The 14,942-nt window shown below is 36.9% G+C and overlaps 3 protein-coding genes across 3 annotated transcripts; 2 read left to right on the forward strand and 1 right to left on the reverse strand.

Moving 5' to 3' along the window:
- Positions 1-1,831: 1,831 nt before the first annotated feature.
- Positions 1,832-3,591, reverse strand: LOC100241200 (asparagine synthetase [glutamine-hydrolyzing] 1; the record flags this gene model as incomplete). Its single annotated transcript, XM_019224831.2, has 3 exons — positions 1,832-2,074; positions 3,079-3,199; positions 3,331-3,591. Coding segments are annotated over 3 exons (570 nt in total), but the record flags the coding sequence as incomplete, so codon positions are not given.
- A 5,477-nt stretch (positions 3,592-9,068) lies between these two features.
- On the forward strand, positions 9,069-12,051 carry LOC104881531 (protein FAR1-RELATED SEQUENCE 5). Its single transcript, XM_010661973.3, has 2 exons — positions 9,069-9,172; positions 11,028-12,051. The coding sequence occupies exon 2, from the start codon at positions 11,028-11,030 to the stop codon at positions 11,829-11,831; it is 804 nt and encodes a 267-aa protein (XP_010660275.1). The 5' UTR covers positions 9,069-9,172; the 3' UTR covers positions 11,832-12,051.
- LOC132255059 (protein FAR1-RELATED SEQUENCE 5-like) lies at positions 11,832-13,277 on the forward strand. The gene has a single exon (XM_059742690.1). It carries the CDS (start codon positions 11,832-11,834, stop codon positions 13,275-13,277), a length of 1,446 nt encoding a protein of 481 aa, XP_059598673.1.
- The last annotated feature ends 1,665 nt before the right edge of the window (positions 13,278-14,942 follow it).

Genomic DNA, 14,942 nt, shown 5'->3' on the forward strand with positions numbered 1-14,942 from the left:
GTCCACCTGATGGTATATCGAAAATCCGGCAAATGCTCTCCGGACTCAAGGTGATCTCAACTCCTCTGACAGTCGACGTGATCGGTCCTCCAACCCCGTAGGTCACCCGTGAGTAGAAAGTGCGAATCAGAGTCGGGAAGATAGGCTCCGAAATAGTCACCATTGGCAGCCATCTCATCCGTCCAAATATCGCCTCAAATCCAAAGTACTTAAGCTGGGAGAAATTGATGCTTCTCCCTGGAATAACTTTCCGCTGGGCAAATTTTTGTTTATATCTCTGGTAGTCTTCGACAGAGCCGAAAAGAGCGGTGTCGTACCTCGCCTTTTGGCGAGCCTCGGACTGATCTGCCTGAGATGGCTCAGCAGGGCGCTTGCCCTGAGCCCTGGAAGCAGCTGACTCTCTCCTAGGTGCCATCCGAAAGGCTGAGATGAAGGAGACGAGGCTGAAGAGAGGGATGCACACACACGTGAAAGGCCTCAAGCGCGGGAAGACACTGACGCAGGCTCTGACGCGCCAACTGATGAGGAAATCGCCCAAATGCGCAGGCCTGAGTCCCAAAATCCAAAAACCCTAGACTCCACAATCAAATCCGTACGTCTCAGAAGGCTGTAATCGCGTAAAAAATCCCTTCAGGGCAGCTGGAACGACAAAAGCCTTGAAGCACCAGAAGAAATGGGTGAGAAACTGAGGCGCGGGAACCGCTTTAAATTCTTAGCCCGACGAACCGGTCGACCGGGCAGTCACCCGGTCGACCGCTTGGCTCCCGGTCAACGCGGTCAACGCAGCGATTTTTGTCCTTTTCCTTGTCTCGTGATCCTCCCCTCCCCTTTTCAGTTGAAATCCCCAATTTTTGTGTTCACAAGGCTTAACATGTTTTTTTTTTTTTTTGTGTTCATATCTTAGTTATTTTTAAAATTTTCATAGAACCACTATGTTATTTTAAATCTCATTTATTTAATATTCAAAAATAATTTTTTCTTTTAACCTTTTTATATAAATTTTAGATTTCATCATTTATAAATTGATATATTGTTTTTGTTGATTTTCTTATAGATTCTAACTTTAATATTGAAAATTTATTATTAAACATAAAAAAATGACATACAATTGTGTTTAACTACTAACATAATATAAGATTATTACAAACATATATATTCAAACTTGTTAAGTTTAAAGTTATAGACCTTATGAAAAAATAAACAAAAATTGAAGAAAAGCAAAAAAAAAAATAAAATTTTTTTTATTAAAAAACTCATAAACGACAACTTAATATATGAAAAGAACTAAAATTATTATTATTATTATTATTATTATTATTGAATTTCAAAAGTGTTAACTCCTTTTCGAACTATATTTATTAATTTTAAAAATAAGTTTTTATGGATACACGAATAACTCGTTATTTTGACATAAAATATTGGTGAGACGTAATTAACCAGAACTTTAAAAAAGTGATAGAAAAAAAAGTAATATGTATGTAGGGGCTGTTTTATTAAACAAATTGATATTTATGTCAATGATATTAATAAGCCTAAAAGAATAGAGGACAAATTCACATGAAGCCCCCAACCATAAACTCAGTTCAACTAGGCTTGCTACAACTCGAGCCTGCCAAGACCATACCAACCTTCATAAACAGGAAATATCAATGTACTTAAGAAAATTGTCAACAAGAGTCCCCGTTACTCCTTCAATTAATCCTCTATCACAACTCAGCTTTCATGATAGATTTATTTTAGTATATTTGGATTTCGATTTTTCCGGATATCATTTGACCACCTTATAAGTGTAACGAACCTACTTAAACAACATCCAAGCCATATGATGCAAGGCCAAGTGAATAATGAAAGTCTTGATGTAATCAAGATGGTTATAACTTAAGAGCTCAGTAGTGTGTGGACCAGTTTGCAGCACTCCCAACTCTAGCCATGCCACTCTCCTTCTTGGCTTCAACATCCACCTTGAAATTTGCACCACACATCTGGCTAGAACTATCCACCCGTGGCTCTGCCCTTAACTCATTTAGCGGGTGCTCAAAACTCCTCAAACCTCCAGAGGTTGTAAAGAAGCATCCTGAGAAGAAAAAGACAGAAAAATTCAACAACATATACTACCCATGTTCATTGGGAATTTTCTTGGGTAAAAGTGGGAATGAATAACAGAATGAGGAAATGGAGCCTAAAATTTCATCTCAATGTAGAACAGAATAAAGACAGGATATTAAAAGAGGGCAACAATGAAAATGGCAATGGAATTGCTTGGAAGCAACCAAGAAAGCATCCATACATTACCACTTAAAACAGATCTCAAGCCATATATTTGTCTCCATTGGATTTCCTTATATTTGGGAAAGTTAAAATAAGTTCATAACAAAAGATCAGCCACAATGGAAAAGATTTCATCAGACCATACATACATTCAAGATTATAGATCAAGGTTGTGCCATTCTACTGCTCTACCATGGCATAGATCAAGGGCCCATCAATTAAAGGCAACATCATAGAACAATGCAACATGACAAATCTAAAACCAAGCAAGAAGGCATCTCAAGGAAACATAGAATATGGATACATCATACCGTATGGGCAAAACAAAGTAACTTCTTAACAAATTCATTACAACTTCTACGCTGAATATGACAGACCATACATAAAACAAAGATCTCAGGGTAACATGGTAGTTTAGGCCCATCTAGCCCATATACAGAAGCAACTATCAACTGAGCTAACGTCATTTCATCTCAAGGCAATCTAAGATCAATCAGAAGACATCTCAAGGCAATACAACAATATAAACCATATATGGATCATTATGGAATTACCATAATAGTTTCACTTTACACACATTTCCCTTATGTTTGTCGGATAAGTTCAGCTCTGTTTCCCACTTGAACACAAACCCACTTCTTACTTATTTCAATTTTCAAAGAACATCCATGTTAACTTCGCAGGTAACTCCACAAATCTCGGAAACTAAACCATTTGAAACATGCGAGCAGGTTCCCAAGGAAAAACTCAAACAATGATGAAATGGTTTCCCCAAACTATGGATTCAATATGCAAAACATATAACAATACCTTTAGGAAATGGAGCAAAAGATTTCCCGCAGCCCTTCTTCACAGTCTCTTCATCATCAGAAAGAACAAGATGGCCTTCAGAATCTACTCCCCAGAAGAAGGGAACACTCTCATCAGCATCCTGCATTACATGTGGGTAAAGTTACACCTGATGTAAGCTGCCTTCAAAGAAGGTGATCATAACAATCTGAGAGCAACAAGAGGGATACTTGAAATTGGATAGCAAAATTACTAGCCAAAAGGTTTACTCACAGCAGCTAGAAATGCAGTTCTGTTAGAGCTGTCATAGAGAACAAATGCAAATTTCCCATGGAGATCTCTCACAACTTGATCTGCAGGATATGGACCTCTATCTCTCAGAGTCCTATAAGCTTCTATGACAATGATCACCTCATTTGTTGTTTTGTTTAACCCATACTGTTGCTTAAGAAGAGCAACATTCTCAATATGTCCTTGAAACAAGCAGAATATATCATCCACAACTGCAAACAATCTGACAAAAAAAGAGAAGATAGATCACAATCAGCAACCGATATGCCAAGTGAAAAGAGGGATAAAGTCAAGTGGTAAGTTGGGAAGAAAGCAACAAGAAAGAAAGAAATTCAGATTTAATCTCTTTCCCTTCTTGTTGTAAGATTCTGATGCTTTACAAATTCATTCAACATTACTTACAGGAAGATGCAATTGTTCAGGATTAGGCATGAATAGAACAAAATGAGAACAACTTATCAATGGAAATGAAATAATCCAATTTTTTGTTTTCCATGGCATTCAAACACACAAGTCACAGTAATAATGGTGGCATCATAATGCAAAAAAATGTAGTTAATGGGGCATTGTGCTAATAATCCAATTTTTTGTTTGCCGAGGGAAGCCAGGCCAAAACCTCACCCTGATACCAAATGATGCAGGACCACATATACTACTAAAAGCTTAAGCTAATTGTGGGTAGAGGTAGCCCCACATATAAGGCCCAACCAACGTTAGTAATCAGCCGATGTAGGACATTGGATTTCCGTCCATACTACATCACATTAAAAATAGGTATTATCTATAAAAATAGATTTTTCCCTAAAATAAAAAAGATCAGACATTCAAAGAAATGAAAAAATATCAAATTCTGTAAGAAAGCAAAATCAATATGATTTCAAATGCTATGCAAAGCATAGATGGAACATTTCATGGCACATCTAAAACAATGCCCCAAACATAGAATCATATAAAATGACTGGATCTGTATTTTGTATTCATTAAAACCAACTGAATATAATATACCATCCACAACAGAACACAAAAGACCAAAAAAAGGGAAAAGAAAATAAAAGAAACGAGAAAATCTCTAGATTTGGATTATGTGCCTTGGTAAGTGAACCTCAAATATGCTTCACAAAACCGAGTCAAATGGAAAAACTTAAGTAATTGAACAAAAGAGATGTTAATAGCTATGATAGAAAAATGACTGATCAAACAAGGAATCTGTGATCCATTTTTGTGGGGTTTGTAGAAAGAAATCCCTTAAGGCTCCTTTTGGTTGCCGAGAAATATAAGGAGAATAAAGGAAAACATAGAATCTAACAACAGTCAATTCAACCTGCAAACCAGTAAATAAGATTAAGATTTCCCAGCAGCCAAACATATATTAATATGAAAGGGAAATTATAAAAAAAACACTTAACAGGATCTATAAGACTCTTCAAGACTTGGGAATCTATCTGGCTCATTGTTTTCAAAATCTGTAGATGGATGTGTAATGGAAATTTAAAGGCTCACAACAATGGAAATCAATGGCTCACAAGTGAGGATTAAAAATTAAAAGTTAAAACAGTGCCCTTAATGGGGAAGTCAAAATTGATCCAATGCCATCGGCCTGTTACCAGCAATCTCATTTTCATTTATAGCACCATTCTAGAATTGATATTTGAACTTCAAGCCTATGCAAAACACAATGGAGATACTTGTTTTCATAAGACATCCAAATGCACCTCAAATAAAAATGTATATAAAATAGTAAATAAAGAATGGGTTTAATAAGGAAACCAGAGGTCCAAACTCAATACGATAATTCATGCAAGCAGGCAAGCATAGCTCACCCCAATGTAGTTAGTAGAAACCGGTCGACCGGTTGTATTCGACCGGTTTACCTGGGAACTCGACCGGTAGACACTGGTCTTTTTTTGGTGCGAGTCCCAAAATGGTCAGTGGCTACCGGTTGCAAACCAACATGCGACCGGTTGATGCTATTTCTCGACCGGTTGACACTGACAATTTTTATCCCCCCGAAACCAAAACCGGGACTTGCTACCGGTTTATGCATTGCCTCAAACGGTTGAAACTGCCCAAGTTTTATGGGAAAAAAATATAGTAGGCTGACCATATTCGTAGAGATTATAGTAGATTAGACCAAGGGAGGAGAATACATACGTTTTACGAGGAACCAATACTCAATATAACCTTCCTAACGCATGATTCTTCTATGCTTTTGATGGAAATAGTCATAACCTTCCTTCTGCCATCTTTAAACCAGGGATTTCCGACTCAATATTTAAAAGACAAAAATATTCATGGCACCCAAATGGGAACCTAAATTATGTGATGTCTACCAACAATTTAAAATATACAGAAGAAGGTTTAAAGAGATGAAAATAACCTATATATCAAGAGCTATAAACAAAATAAGATAGGTATAATATATACATGTAGAGGAAAATACATCATCCATATACCATCATTTGCATTGAGCGAATACATTTACGCCATTTATGTGAATGGCCGATGACAACATCCATAAGTAATACGAGAAGTCATAATAACAAAAGGGCATTTATATTAGCCAAATGTCAAAAAACATAATGAAAGTTTAATAACTATAAAACTAGTACAAAATGTAGAAGGGGTCATTAATGGTCTGGTCCATGAAGCGGGAAGTGGGATCGGAAGAAGACCATCATCTCATCATGTTGGCGTCGTATAACTTGCATACCCTCTTTCACTTCCTCGTGTAAACCATCAATGCGATTCTCCAGAGATGTCAACCGTCGGTCATTGGCTAATACAATCTCCTCCAAGCGGGTACCAAGGGACTTAATCTGGGCATTGAGGTTATGTGATGCTTCAGAGTCATCCGGTCCAATTAGTGAAGGATGATTTGTTGACGCCCTAGCTCTTACACCACCTGTTGACGGTATTTGTGTGACATTTGCTTTTGCATGAGTTCTTCCCTCTACATCCTGATCTTCATATTCTTCATAGTCGGAGGGCCCATTGTCTGAAGAGACATCAACCTCTGAGGGGGGAACGGAAGACTTCCTTGCCCATGAACCATCTTTCTTCCGTACAAAATGCATGCGCCGAAGTGAAGCCCGATCATATGTATCAAATGATTTGAGTTTTTTCCCGTCTGTCTCATTGCGCAAATTGACATCGAAGTACTTGACAATCTTTGTGATAAACATGCCATAGGGGAGAACTGAATCTTCGCTGATTGAACATGCTTTCATATGTTGGAAAATTATGTAACCAATATTAACCTTTTTTTCTGTGAGAATGCTGTCAACCAAAAAAGCCTCCAAGAAAGATACATCATCGCGGTGCCCTCCTTTAGGGATGAAAATGTACGATATCATGTGATGTAGGATACGACTCAACATAGTCAACAAATGAGAAGTTGGTCTATCAGCTCTCGGGTAACCACATAGCCTTTGTAAAGCTTCTGCAGGTTTGAAACCTTCCACCATTGGCCACTTCTTAGCTTCATACAAACAAACCCCTTCGTTTGGAATCTCTAAAATCCGACAAAGTGCAGCAACATCAAAAACGATCTGTACACCGTTAATCGTGGTAGTAATGGGTCCTTCGTCTTTGAATGTCATATTGGAGTAGAAACATTTCACAAGCTTGGGATAAACGAACTCATTGACGGAGACAATCAGAAGCCAACCCATTCTCGCGAAAAGCACATCGAAATGGAAATAACTGAGCTTTGCAAAAGCAATGTTCCTACCCGGGATTACGGTCCGATTCGCAAAGTGAAGATGAAATCGTTGGGCTAGGTCAGGGGTTGCGAACATAGATCGATCAAAGGTGGCCTTCTTACGAACCTCCGGACTTGCTTCCACGGCCGGACGTTTACCATTGTTGGGGGTGCGTTTTGCTCCATCGGAGGTGTTGTGGGTGCTTTCGCTTGGTTGTTGTCGGTCGGAGGTCTTTTTGTTGGTCCCGCGCATCCTTGATACCGCCGGCCTCTTCCCTTTCCGACCGGGTGAGGATGCTTCGACCAGTGCTCGTTTTGGGGGCATGACTATTCAGATGGGCTTCAGCTATTGCGTGAGGATGAAGAAGACTGAAGTGGAAGACGGACGGGTTCAGGTCTCGCGCGAGGATGAAGAAGAATGGAGTAGAAGACAAAGGGGTTCAGGGGTAGAACTGGTTTGAACATCGGTCGACCTTCGTGGAAAGACATCCAGTTTATGAACTAATTAAATTTTAATTAACTTAATGTCTTACATTATATTTGCTACACTTTTAATGTAAAAGTTTCCATATGAACTGATTAAACCTATAATGGATTAAATGAATAAATATTTTGATGTACCTTAAAGAAATTAATTGAAGTTAATTTCACAAAATTTATATTAAGAATAATAAAATATGAGAACTTAAGTTAATTAAATCATATAAATTAACTAATCTTTTTGATAGGTACGGTATAGTGTAATGAACTCACTAAGATATAGTCACACCTAATAGATTAAAATTGTAATTAACTAACATATACTACCATAGGAGCATCAAAATTAATTATGGTTGTATGACAAAATGTTCGAATAAGTACAATATACCATGGTGAGTTAAATAAATTAATGAATCTGAATTTATTTAAAATTTTCATAAGTAGAATATCATAACTTATCTCATTTTACGTAATTAAGTGTAATTAACCTACCTTTCTCATGTCAAGGATATATTATGAAGCATTAATTAAAAATTAATTACGTTAATTCATGGAAAAATATAGTGTAATGAACTCACTAAGATATACTCAGACCTATTAGATTAAAATTGTAATTAACTAACATATACTACCATAGGGGCATCAAAATTAATTATGGTTGTATGACAAAATGTTCGAATAAGTACGATATACCATGGTGAGTGAAATAAATTAATGAATCTGAATTTATTTAAAATTTCCATAAGTAGAATATCATAACTTATCTCATTTTACGTAATTAAGTGTAATTAACCTACCTTTCTCATGTCAAGGATATATTATGAAGCATTAATTAAAAATTAATTATGTTAATTCATGGAAAAATATAGTGTAATGAACTCACTAAGATATACGCAGACCTATTAGATTAAAATTGTAATTAACTAACATATACTATCATAGGGCCATTAAAATTAATTATGGTTGTATGACAAAATGTTCGAACAAGAACGATATACCATGGTGAGTGACATAAATTAATGAATCTGAATTTATTTAAAATTTCCATAAGTAGAATATCATAACATATCTCATTTTACGTAATTAAGTCTACTTAACTAACCTTTCTCATATATAGGATATATTAGGAAGCATGATTTAAAAAAAAAATACCATTAATTGATGAAAAAATATAGTAAGTAGGAAACGGTATCAAAACATAGTTACAATAAATTGGCTAAACAACAGTAACAAATGTCAATATTATCAATTAAGTCCATATCTCCCCTTTATATTTTCTTAAGTTATACAATTATCCATTTGCAATGGGTGTAAAAAATAACCACATTAGGCTGACTTTCCCAACTGATATAAATGTTATATTTAATGGCACCTAAAAAACTGATGCAAATATCCAAACTATCAACCTCTAAGTGTACCATTGTGGTGGTAGGTTTTCAACATGTGGCAGCCTATTAAAAAATGTAATAACTCCAGCAACCAACCACATACATATCTTAGTATATATTTGGGGGAGTTTTAGTATTGTAAGAACCTTAGCATCTGAACGAGGGCTGCTATTTGTTGGAGAACAGGTGACAAAAAACATCCAGAAGACAAATCTTCAGGTGAAGCTGCATCACACTTGGACCTTCCATTTTAACGGTATGATCTTTAACTCAATAAAGAATAGGTAAACAAATCCATAATACATTTTTTAAGCTTAATGCCTTCATCTTTGAAATGGATGGGGGAATATTTCGAAAACCTAATAGTGATTTTTAAATGGTATGTATTGATGTTAAAGAGTTTGGATTTTGATTGTCTAAAGCACATTGTTAGTAATATGCATCAGTGATCTGTTGAACAGTTGAGATTAATTTAGTTAATATAAGTGAGTCATGTTGGCTGTAAAAATCACAACATCATCAAAATTATAGGGTAATACATATTCAAATGACTTAAAAAGAGATAATCAACCTTAAGAAATGTGTATTATTGACTCCCAATATGGGGTAAGTTTGGAATAAGTTTGGCGGTGTACCCAAAAGCTTCCGTGCTTTTAGATAGAATTATATAAAAGTCATTTTCCATGTTTTAACATATGTCACTGGCAACATTAAACATAAAGCAATTAGCCTAAATAGGGCAACCTCCTTAGGCTAATTGTTTCCGTGTTATTTTAGCCTAAACCGATCCATGTTTCCGTGTTATTTTAAAGAAAGTGGATGAGAGGTATTAATTATTGTGACTGGCAAACTCCTTAAACATGGCAACTAAGATTAATGTTGGAAATTTTGTTAACATAGTATGCCTAAATAGGGCAACATTATAACGTTCTGATAAGGAATGAAGGCCTTAATGAAATCAACAACGAAAAGAAACAATTAGCTAATCGGTTTAAATATTAAAACAGTGAATACCGGATGAGGAATTTCTCAACCGGTTGAGAAAATTCCTCAACCGGTAGCAACTGGTTAAAAAAATACTCAACCAGTTGAGGAATTTCCTCAACCGGTTGAGCCATTTCCTCAACCGGTTGAGCCATTTCCTCAACCGGTTGAGCCATTTCCTCAACCGTTGAGCCATTTCCTCAACCGGTTGAGCCATTTCCTCAACCGGTTGAGCAACTTGTATGAACCGGTTGTTTTTTTTTTTACCAGTGCCTACCGATTGAGGAATTTCCTCATCCGGTTGACGAAATTCCTCATCCGGTAGCTACTGGTTTAAAAAGTCCACATTCGGTCGACCGGCTTACTTCGACCGGTCGATAGATCTTCTGAACGGGTAGAGAGTTAAAAATTTTGTGAACACCACCAAAATGCATCCGGTGAATTTGTAGGTAAACCACATTATAATAGCTTAGAGCAAGGGAAGAGAGTAGATTCGGGTTATGAGGAAACAAAAAATTGTAACGATTGTTTTTTTATGCTCATCAAGACCAACAACACCATCTGCTACCAAAAAAAAGTTGGAGAATCTGAAATATTGTTATTGCACAAGGACCTCCAAAAGCACTACAACCTTAGCCCTTAGTCCCAACAGCAGAACCATGTCTACGAAGTTGAACTTAACTATTACTTCACTTGGTTGTCTAAGGACAATTTAAATTATGGTGCGTTTCTGTATAGATGTCAGACGTGGATCATTGTCGAATGCCATCTTTTGAGGGTATTGGTGTCGCACTTGCATTTGTCACATGTTATTTCCTCAACATAATGATTTGTAAGTGATATTTAATGATTTTAAAAAGTTTTGCTTATGATTGTGTATAGCAGAGTAGTATCAATTTTGCAACATATGACCTTTTGAATGGAAAATCATGGGGAAATTATCACGTCTGCAGTATACACCAGTTCTATAATTTATCAAATTCTTAATTTTTTTCCCAAAAAATGAGAATCGATGACGTTGTCGAATTCGGTTTATCTTCAAGTATGCAATCAATTGATACAAAAGTGATACGATAATTTGTGAAAGTATTATTGGGGAATTTTTTTACCTTATTTATGTAATGTAGATGATGCAATCGGTGAAGGAGAAAACAATCAAGCGGGAGTTTGAAGTGAAGGAGGAGGACGTCGTCAATGACGATGCATTTATCGGTGCCACTTACGACCTGGGTGGAAACGGTTTGAAACAGAAGGTGTTGAAGGGTATTTCAGATGAAGAAGTCTACAAATTGCAATTCGATCGCATAGATGAGGCTGAAACATTTTACAACATGTTAGCTAGAGTAGCCGGATTTAGTATTCGAAAAGATGATTTGAAGCGAGACAAGAATGGAGATATAATATCTCGAAAGTGGGTGTGTTCTAGAGAAGGGCAGCGAGCGACAAAGTTTATTGAAAATGACAAGCGACAGCGTGAGCCACGATCATTGACTAGGGTTGGATGTGAAGCTGCATTTCGTGTAGGCTTGAATAGGAAAGATGGAAAGTGGATTGTAAAGGAATTTATAGGAGATCATAATCATAATTTGGTCGATGCTATCAACACACAATTCCTTCGGTCTCATCGAACAATAAGTAATCCCGATAAGGCACAAGTTGATGTTTTGCGTAAAGTAGGTGTTAAAACCACACAAATTATGGACTATATGGTAAAACAATCAGGGGGACATGAGCACGTCGGTTTCACACAAAAAGATATATACAATCACGTTGATGCAATGCGTAGAAGTGAAATTAAAGACGGTGATGCAGAAGCGGCATTGGCTTATTTGTGTGGAAAGGCAAAAATGGATTCTTCATTTTTTTATAAATTCAACATTGATGAAGAAAGTCGACTAGCAAATTTGTTTTGGGCTGATTCAACTGCTTGAATGGATTATGCGTGTTTTGGAGATGTCCTAGCATTTGACACAACCTATAGGACAAATGCCTATAAAAAGCCTCTAGTAGTGTTGGTCGGTGTTAATCATCACCATCAAACTGTTGTATTTGGTTGTGCGTTATTGATAGATGAAAGTGTTGGGACATATGAATGGGTGTTGGAGACATTTCTTGAAGCCATGATGAATAAGAGACCCATATCTGTTGTAACCGATGGGGATAAAGCTATGCGTAAGGCAATTAAAAAAGTATTACCTGATACGTGTCATCGATTGTGTTCATGGCATTTGCAACGAAATGCATTCACGAATGTGCATATGAAGGACTTCTCAAGCATATTTGCAAGGTGCATGTTCATGCGTGGGAATGAAGAAGAATTCGAAAAGGTTTGGCATGAAATGGTTGCAAATTTGGGACTTAATGAGAATCGTTGGGTGACCGAGATATATGGGAAACGTAAAAGATGGGCAGAGGCGTATTTACGTGGAAATTTCTTTGGAGGGATGAGAACCACACAAAGGTGTGAGAGTATGAATGCATATCTAAATAGATTCTTAAAAATTCGCTTGCGACTGTATGAGTTTGTACAACAATTTGATAGAGCCATACTGAGAATACGGCAAAACGAGGCAAAGGCAGAGTTCGAGTCGAACAATTCTTCACCCGTGCTTTCAACCAAACTAGCCATACTTGAAAATCATGCTGCGACGGTATACACAAAAGAATCTTTCCTTAAATTTCGTGAGGAGATGAAAAATGCTGAGTTATTCTTTGTGGTTGGTGTTGTAAGTGATCATTCAATGCGGGCATACACATTATCTAAGTTTAGACACCCGAACTTAAATTGGGAAGTACAATTTTGCCCGGATATTGTAACATTAAAATGCTCATGCATGATGTTTGAGTCAATTGGCATCCCATGTTGCCACATGGTGGTGGTTATGAAGGTGGAGCATTTGGAAGAGATTCCTCAGTCATGTATTATGAAGAGGTGGACAAAGTTAGCAAAGGTGTATACAAGATCAGTACCAGTGAATGAGACGGATAACAACATGGATCGGTTTGTACGATATGGTTCATTGAGTTCGATGTGCAACAAGCTCTCCTACTTTGCGTCAGATACGTCATCTTCATTTATAGAGGCCAAAAATGAAATACAAAATTTGACGGCGAGAATGGAGGAACTCTATAACTATAATTTGAAAGGGAAGAAAATAACATCAGATGGAGCGACAGGTACTAACCAAGTTCGTGATCCAAATATTGTGAAGACTAAAGGGAATCCAGGCAAAGTGGCAATGAATGTTCAAAAGGGAAGACGATGCAGTCGTTGTAAAAGAGTGGGTCACACAATTCGAAAGTGTCCAGAAGCTACAACCCTCAAAATGCTCAGCCGGGTTATATGGTATGTCATATTCAATACAAATTGCCCCTAAGATTAATTTTTGTAGGTGTACTAACATAAATGACTAACATAATTGTTTTGATGGCATTATGAATACGTAGGAGGAAACTAATTTGTCTTCCCAATGTGACATTCAAAGGGAAATGATGCCTTCAACAAATTTATCAGTTGACATTTTTGCAACCTTACATGTATGTACAATAGGCTTGTTATATAATTTCCAAACATTGATAACATATAATTCAATAATAATTGACAACACTTAATTATTGAAACATGCAGGGAATGTTAGGGGAGCAGTTGCCGAATGACCCATCTGACATGTACATAGATTGGGGTGAACTTAATAATGTAAGATCAGAATGAAGAAACACTTTTGACATGAATTTCAGATATGCATTATTTAATGATTAGGTTTAATTAATTGGAATGGAATTGGGTAGCTGAAAAAAACAATGAAATGTGCATGTGCAGATAGCAAGAGTTCAGCAACATGAACAAAGTATGTCAACACCATGTGAAGGTGGGGATCCAAACAAATATCCAAATGAAAAGGATATGCAACCTTTTTTTTATTCCTTAGCGGAGTAAGGGATGGTAGGTATTAAATCAGTATTTATATTAGTTGACGTTATCACTTCCACTAATGTGTACTTGTAACTTAACTATTTAATGAAAAGTTTGAATTTTGATCAAGAGTCAAGTTGATTGATAGAATGCAATATCCTCTACATTTATAATTTAATTGATAACAAGGGATAAAATGATTGGTAAATGGAGAAACCGATTCATTTATATCATGTCGAAAAAAACGGTTAATTATGCGGAATTAATTAAATTCAATTGTGGTTAAAGTTTGACAATTAGGTGGTTATAAGTTAACTATAGGAAAGTAATCAATATGATGTAATTCACATGAAATAGGTAAATGTAGTGATTTTACTCAAAATGGGTAAATCGTAGTTAGGTAAATTGTAATGCCAGTTTCCATCAATTTCAAACCTTATAATTGAACTTAATGGTACATTGTCGAATGTTTCCATAGTGAAAAGTTATTGGTACAACTCATAGCATACCCTTTTTGTGCACAATAGCATTGCAGGAGGCAACCGGTTGAGGAAATTCCTCAACCGGTTGAGGCATTTTTTACCAGTGGCTACCGGATGAGGATTTTCCTCAACCGGTTGAGAAAATTCCTCAACCGGTAGGTACTGGTTAAACAAATCCTCAACCGGTTGAGCAAATGGCCATCAACCGATTGAGGATTTTTGTGACCAGTGGCTACCGGTTGAGAAATTTTCTCAACCGGTCGAGGAAATTCCTCATCCGGTAGCCACTGGAAAAAATGCCTCAACCGGTTGATGGCCATTTGCTCAACCGATTGAGGATTTGTTTAACCAGTACCTACCGGATGAGGATTTTACTCAATCGATTGAGAAAATTCCTCAACCGATAGGTACTGGTTAAACAAATCCTCAACCGGTTAAGCAAATGGCCATCAATCGGTTGAGGATTTTTGTGACCAGTGGCTACCGGTTGAGAAAATTTCTCAACCGGTCGAGGAAAATCCTCATCCGGTAGCCACTGGTAAAAAATGCCTCGACCGGGTGCTCAACCGGTTGTGCCAATCCGGTCGACCGGTCCTAGCCGTCCTCGACCGGTTTAAGTTGGCTAACAATATACGCAACCGGTTGAG

Source organism: Vitis vinifera, chromosome 14 (genome assembly GCF_030704535.1).
Source record: "Vitis vinifera cultivar Pinot Noir 40024 chromosome 14, ASM3070453v1".
Classification (NCBI taxonomy): Eukaryota; Viridiplantae; Streptophyta; class Magnoliopsida; order Vitales; family Vitaceae; genus Vitis; species Vitis vinifera.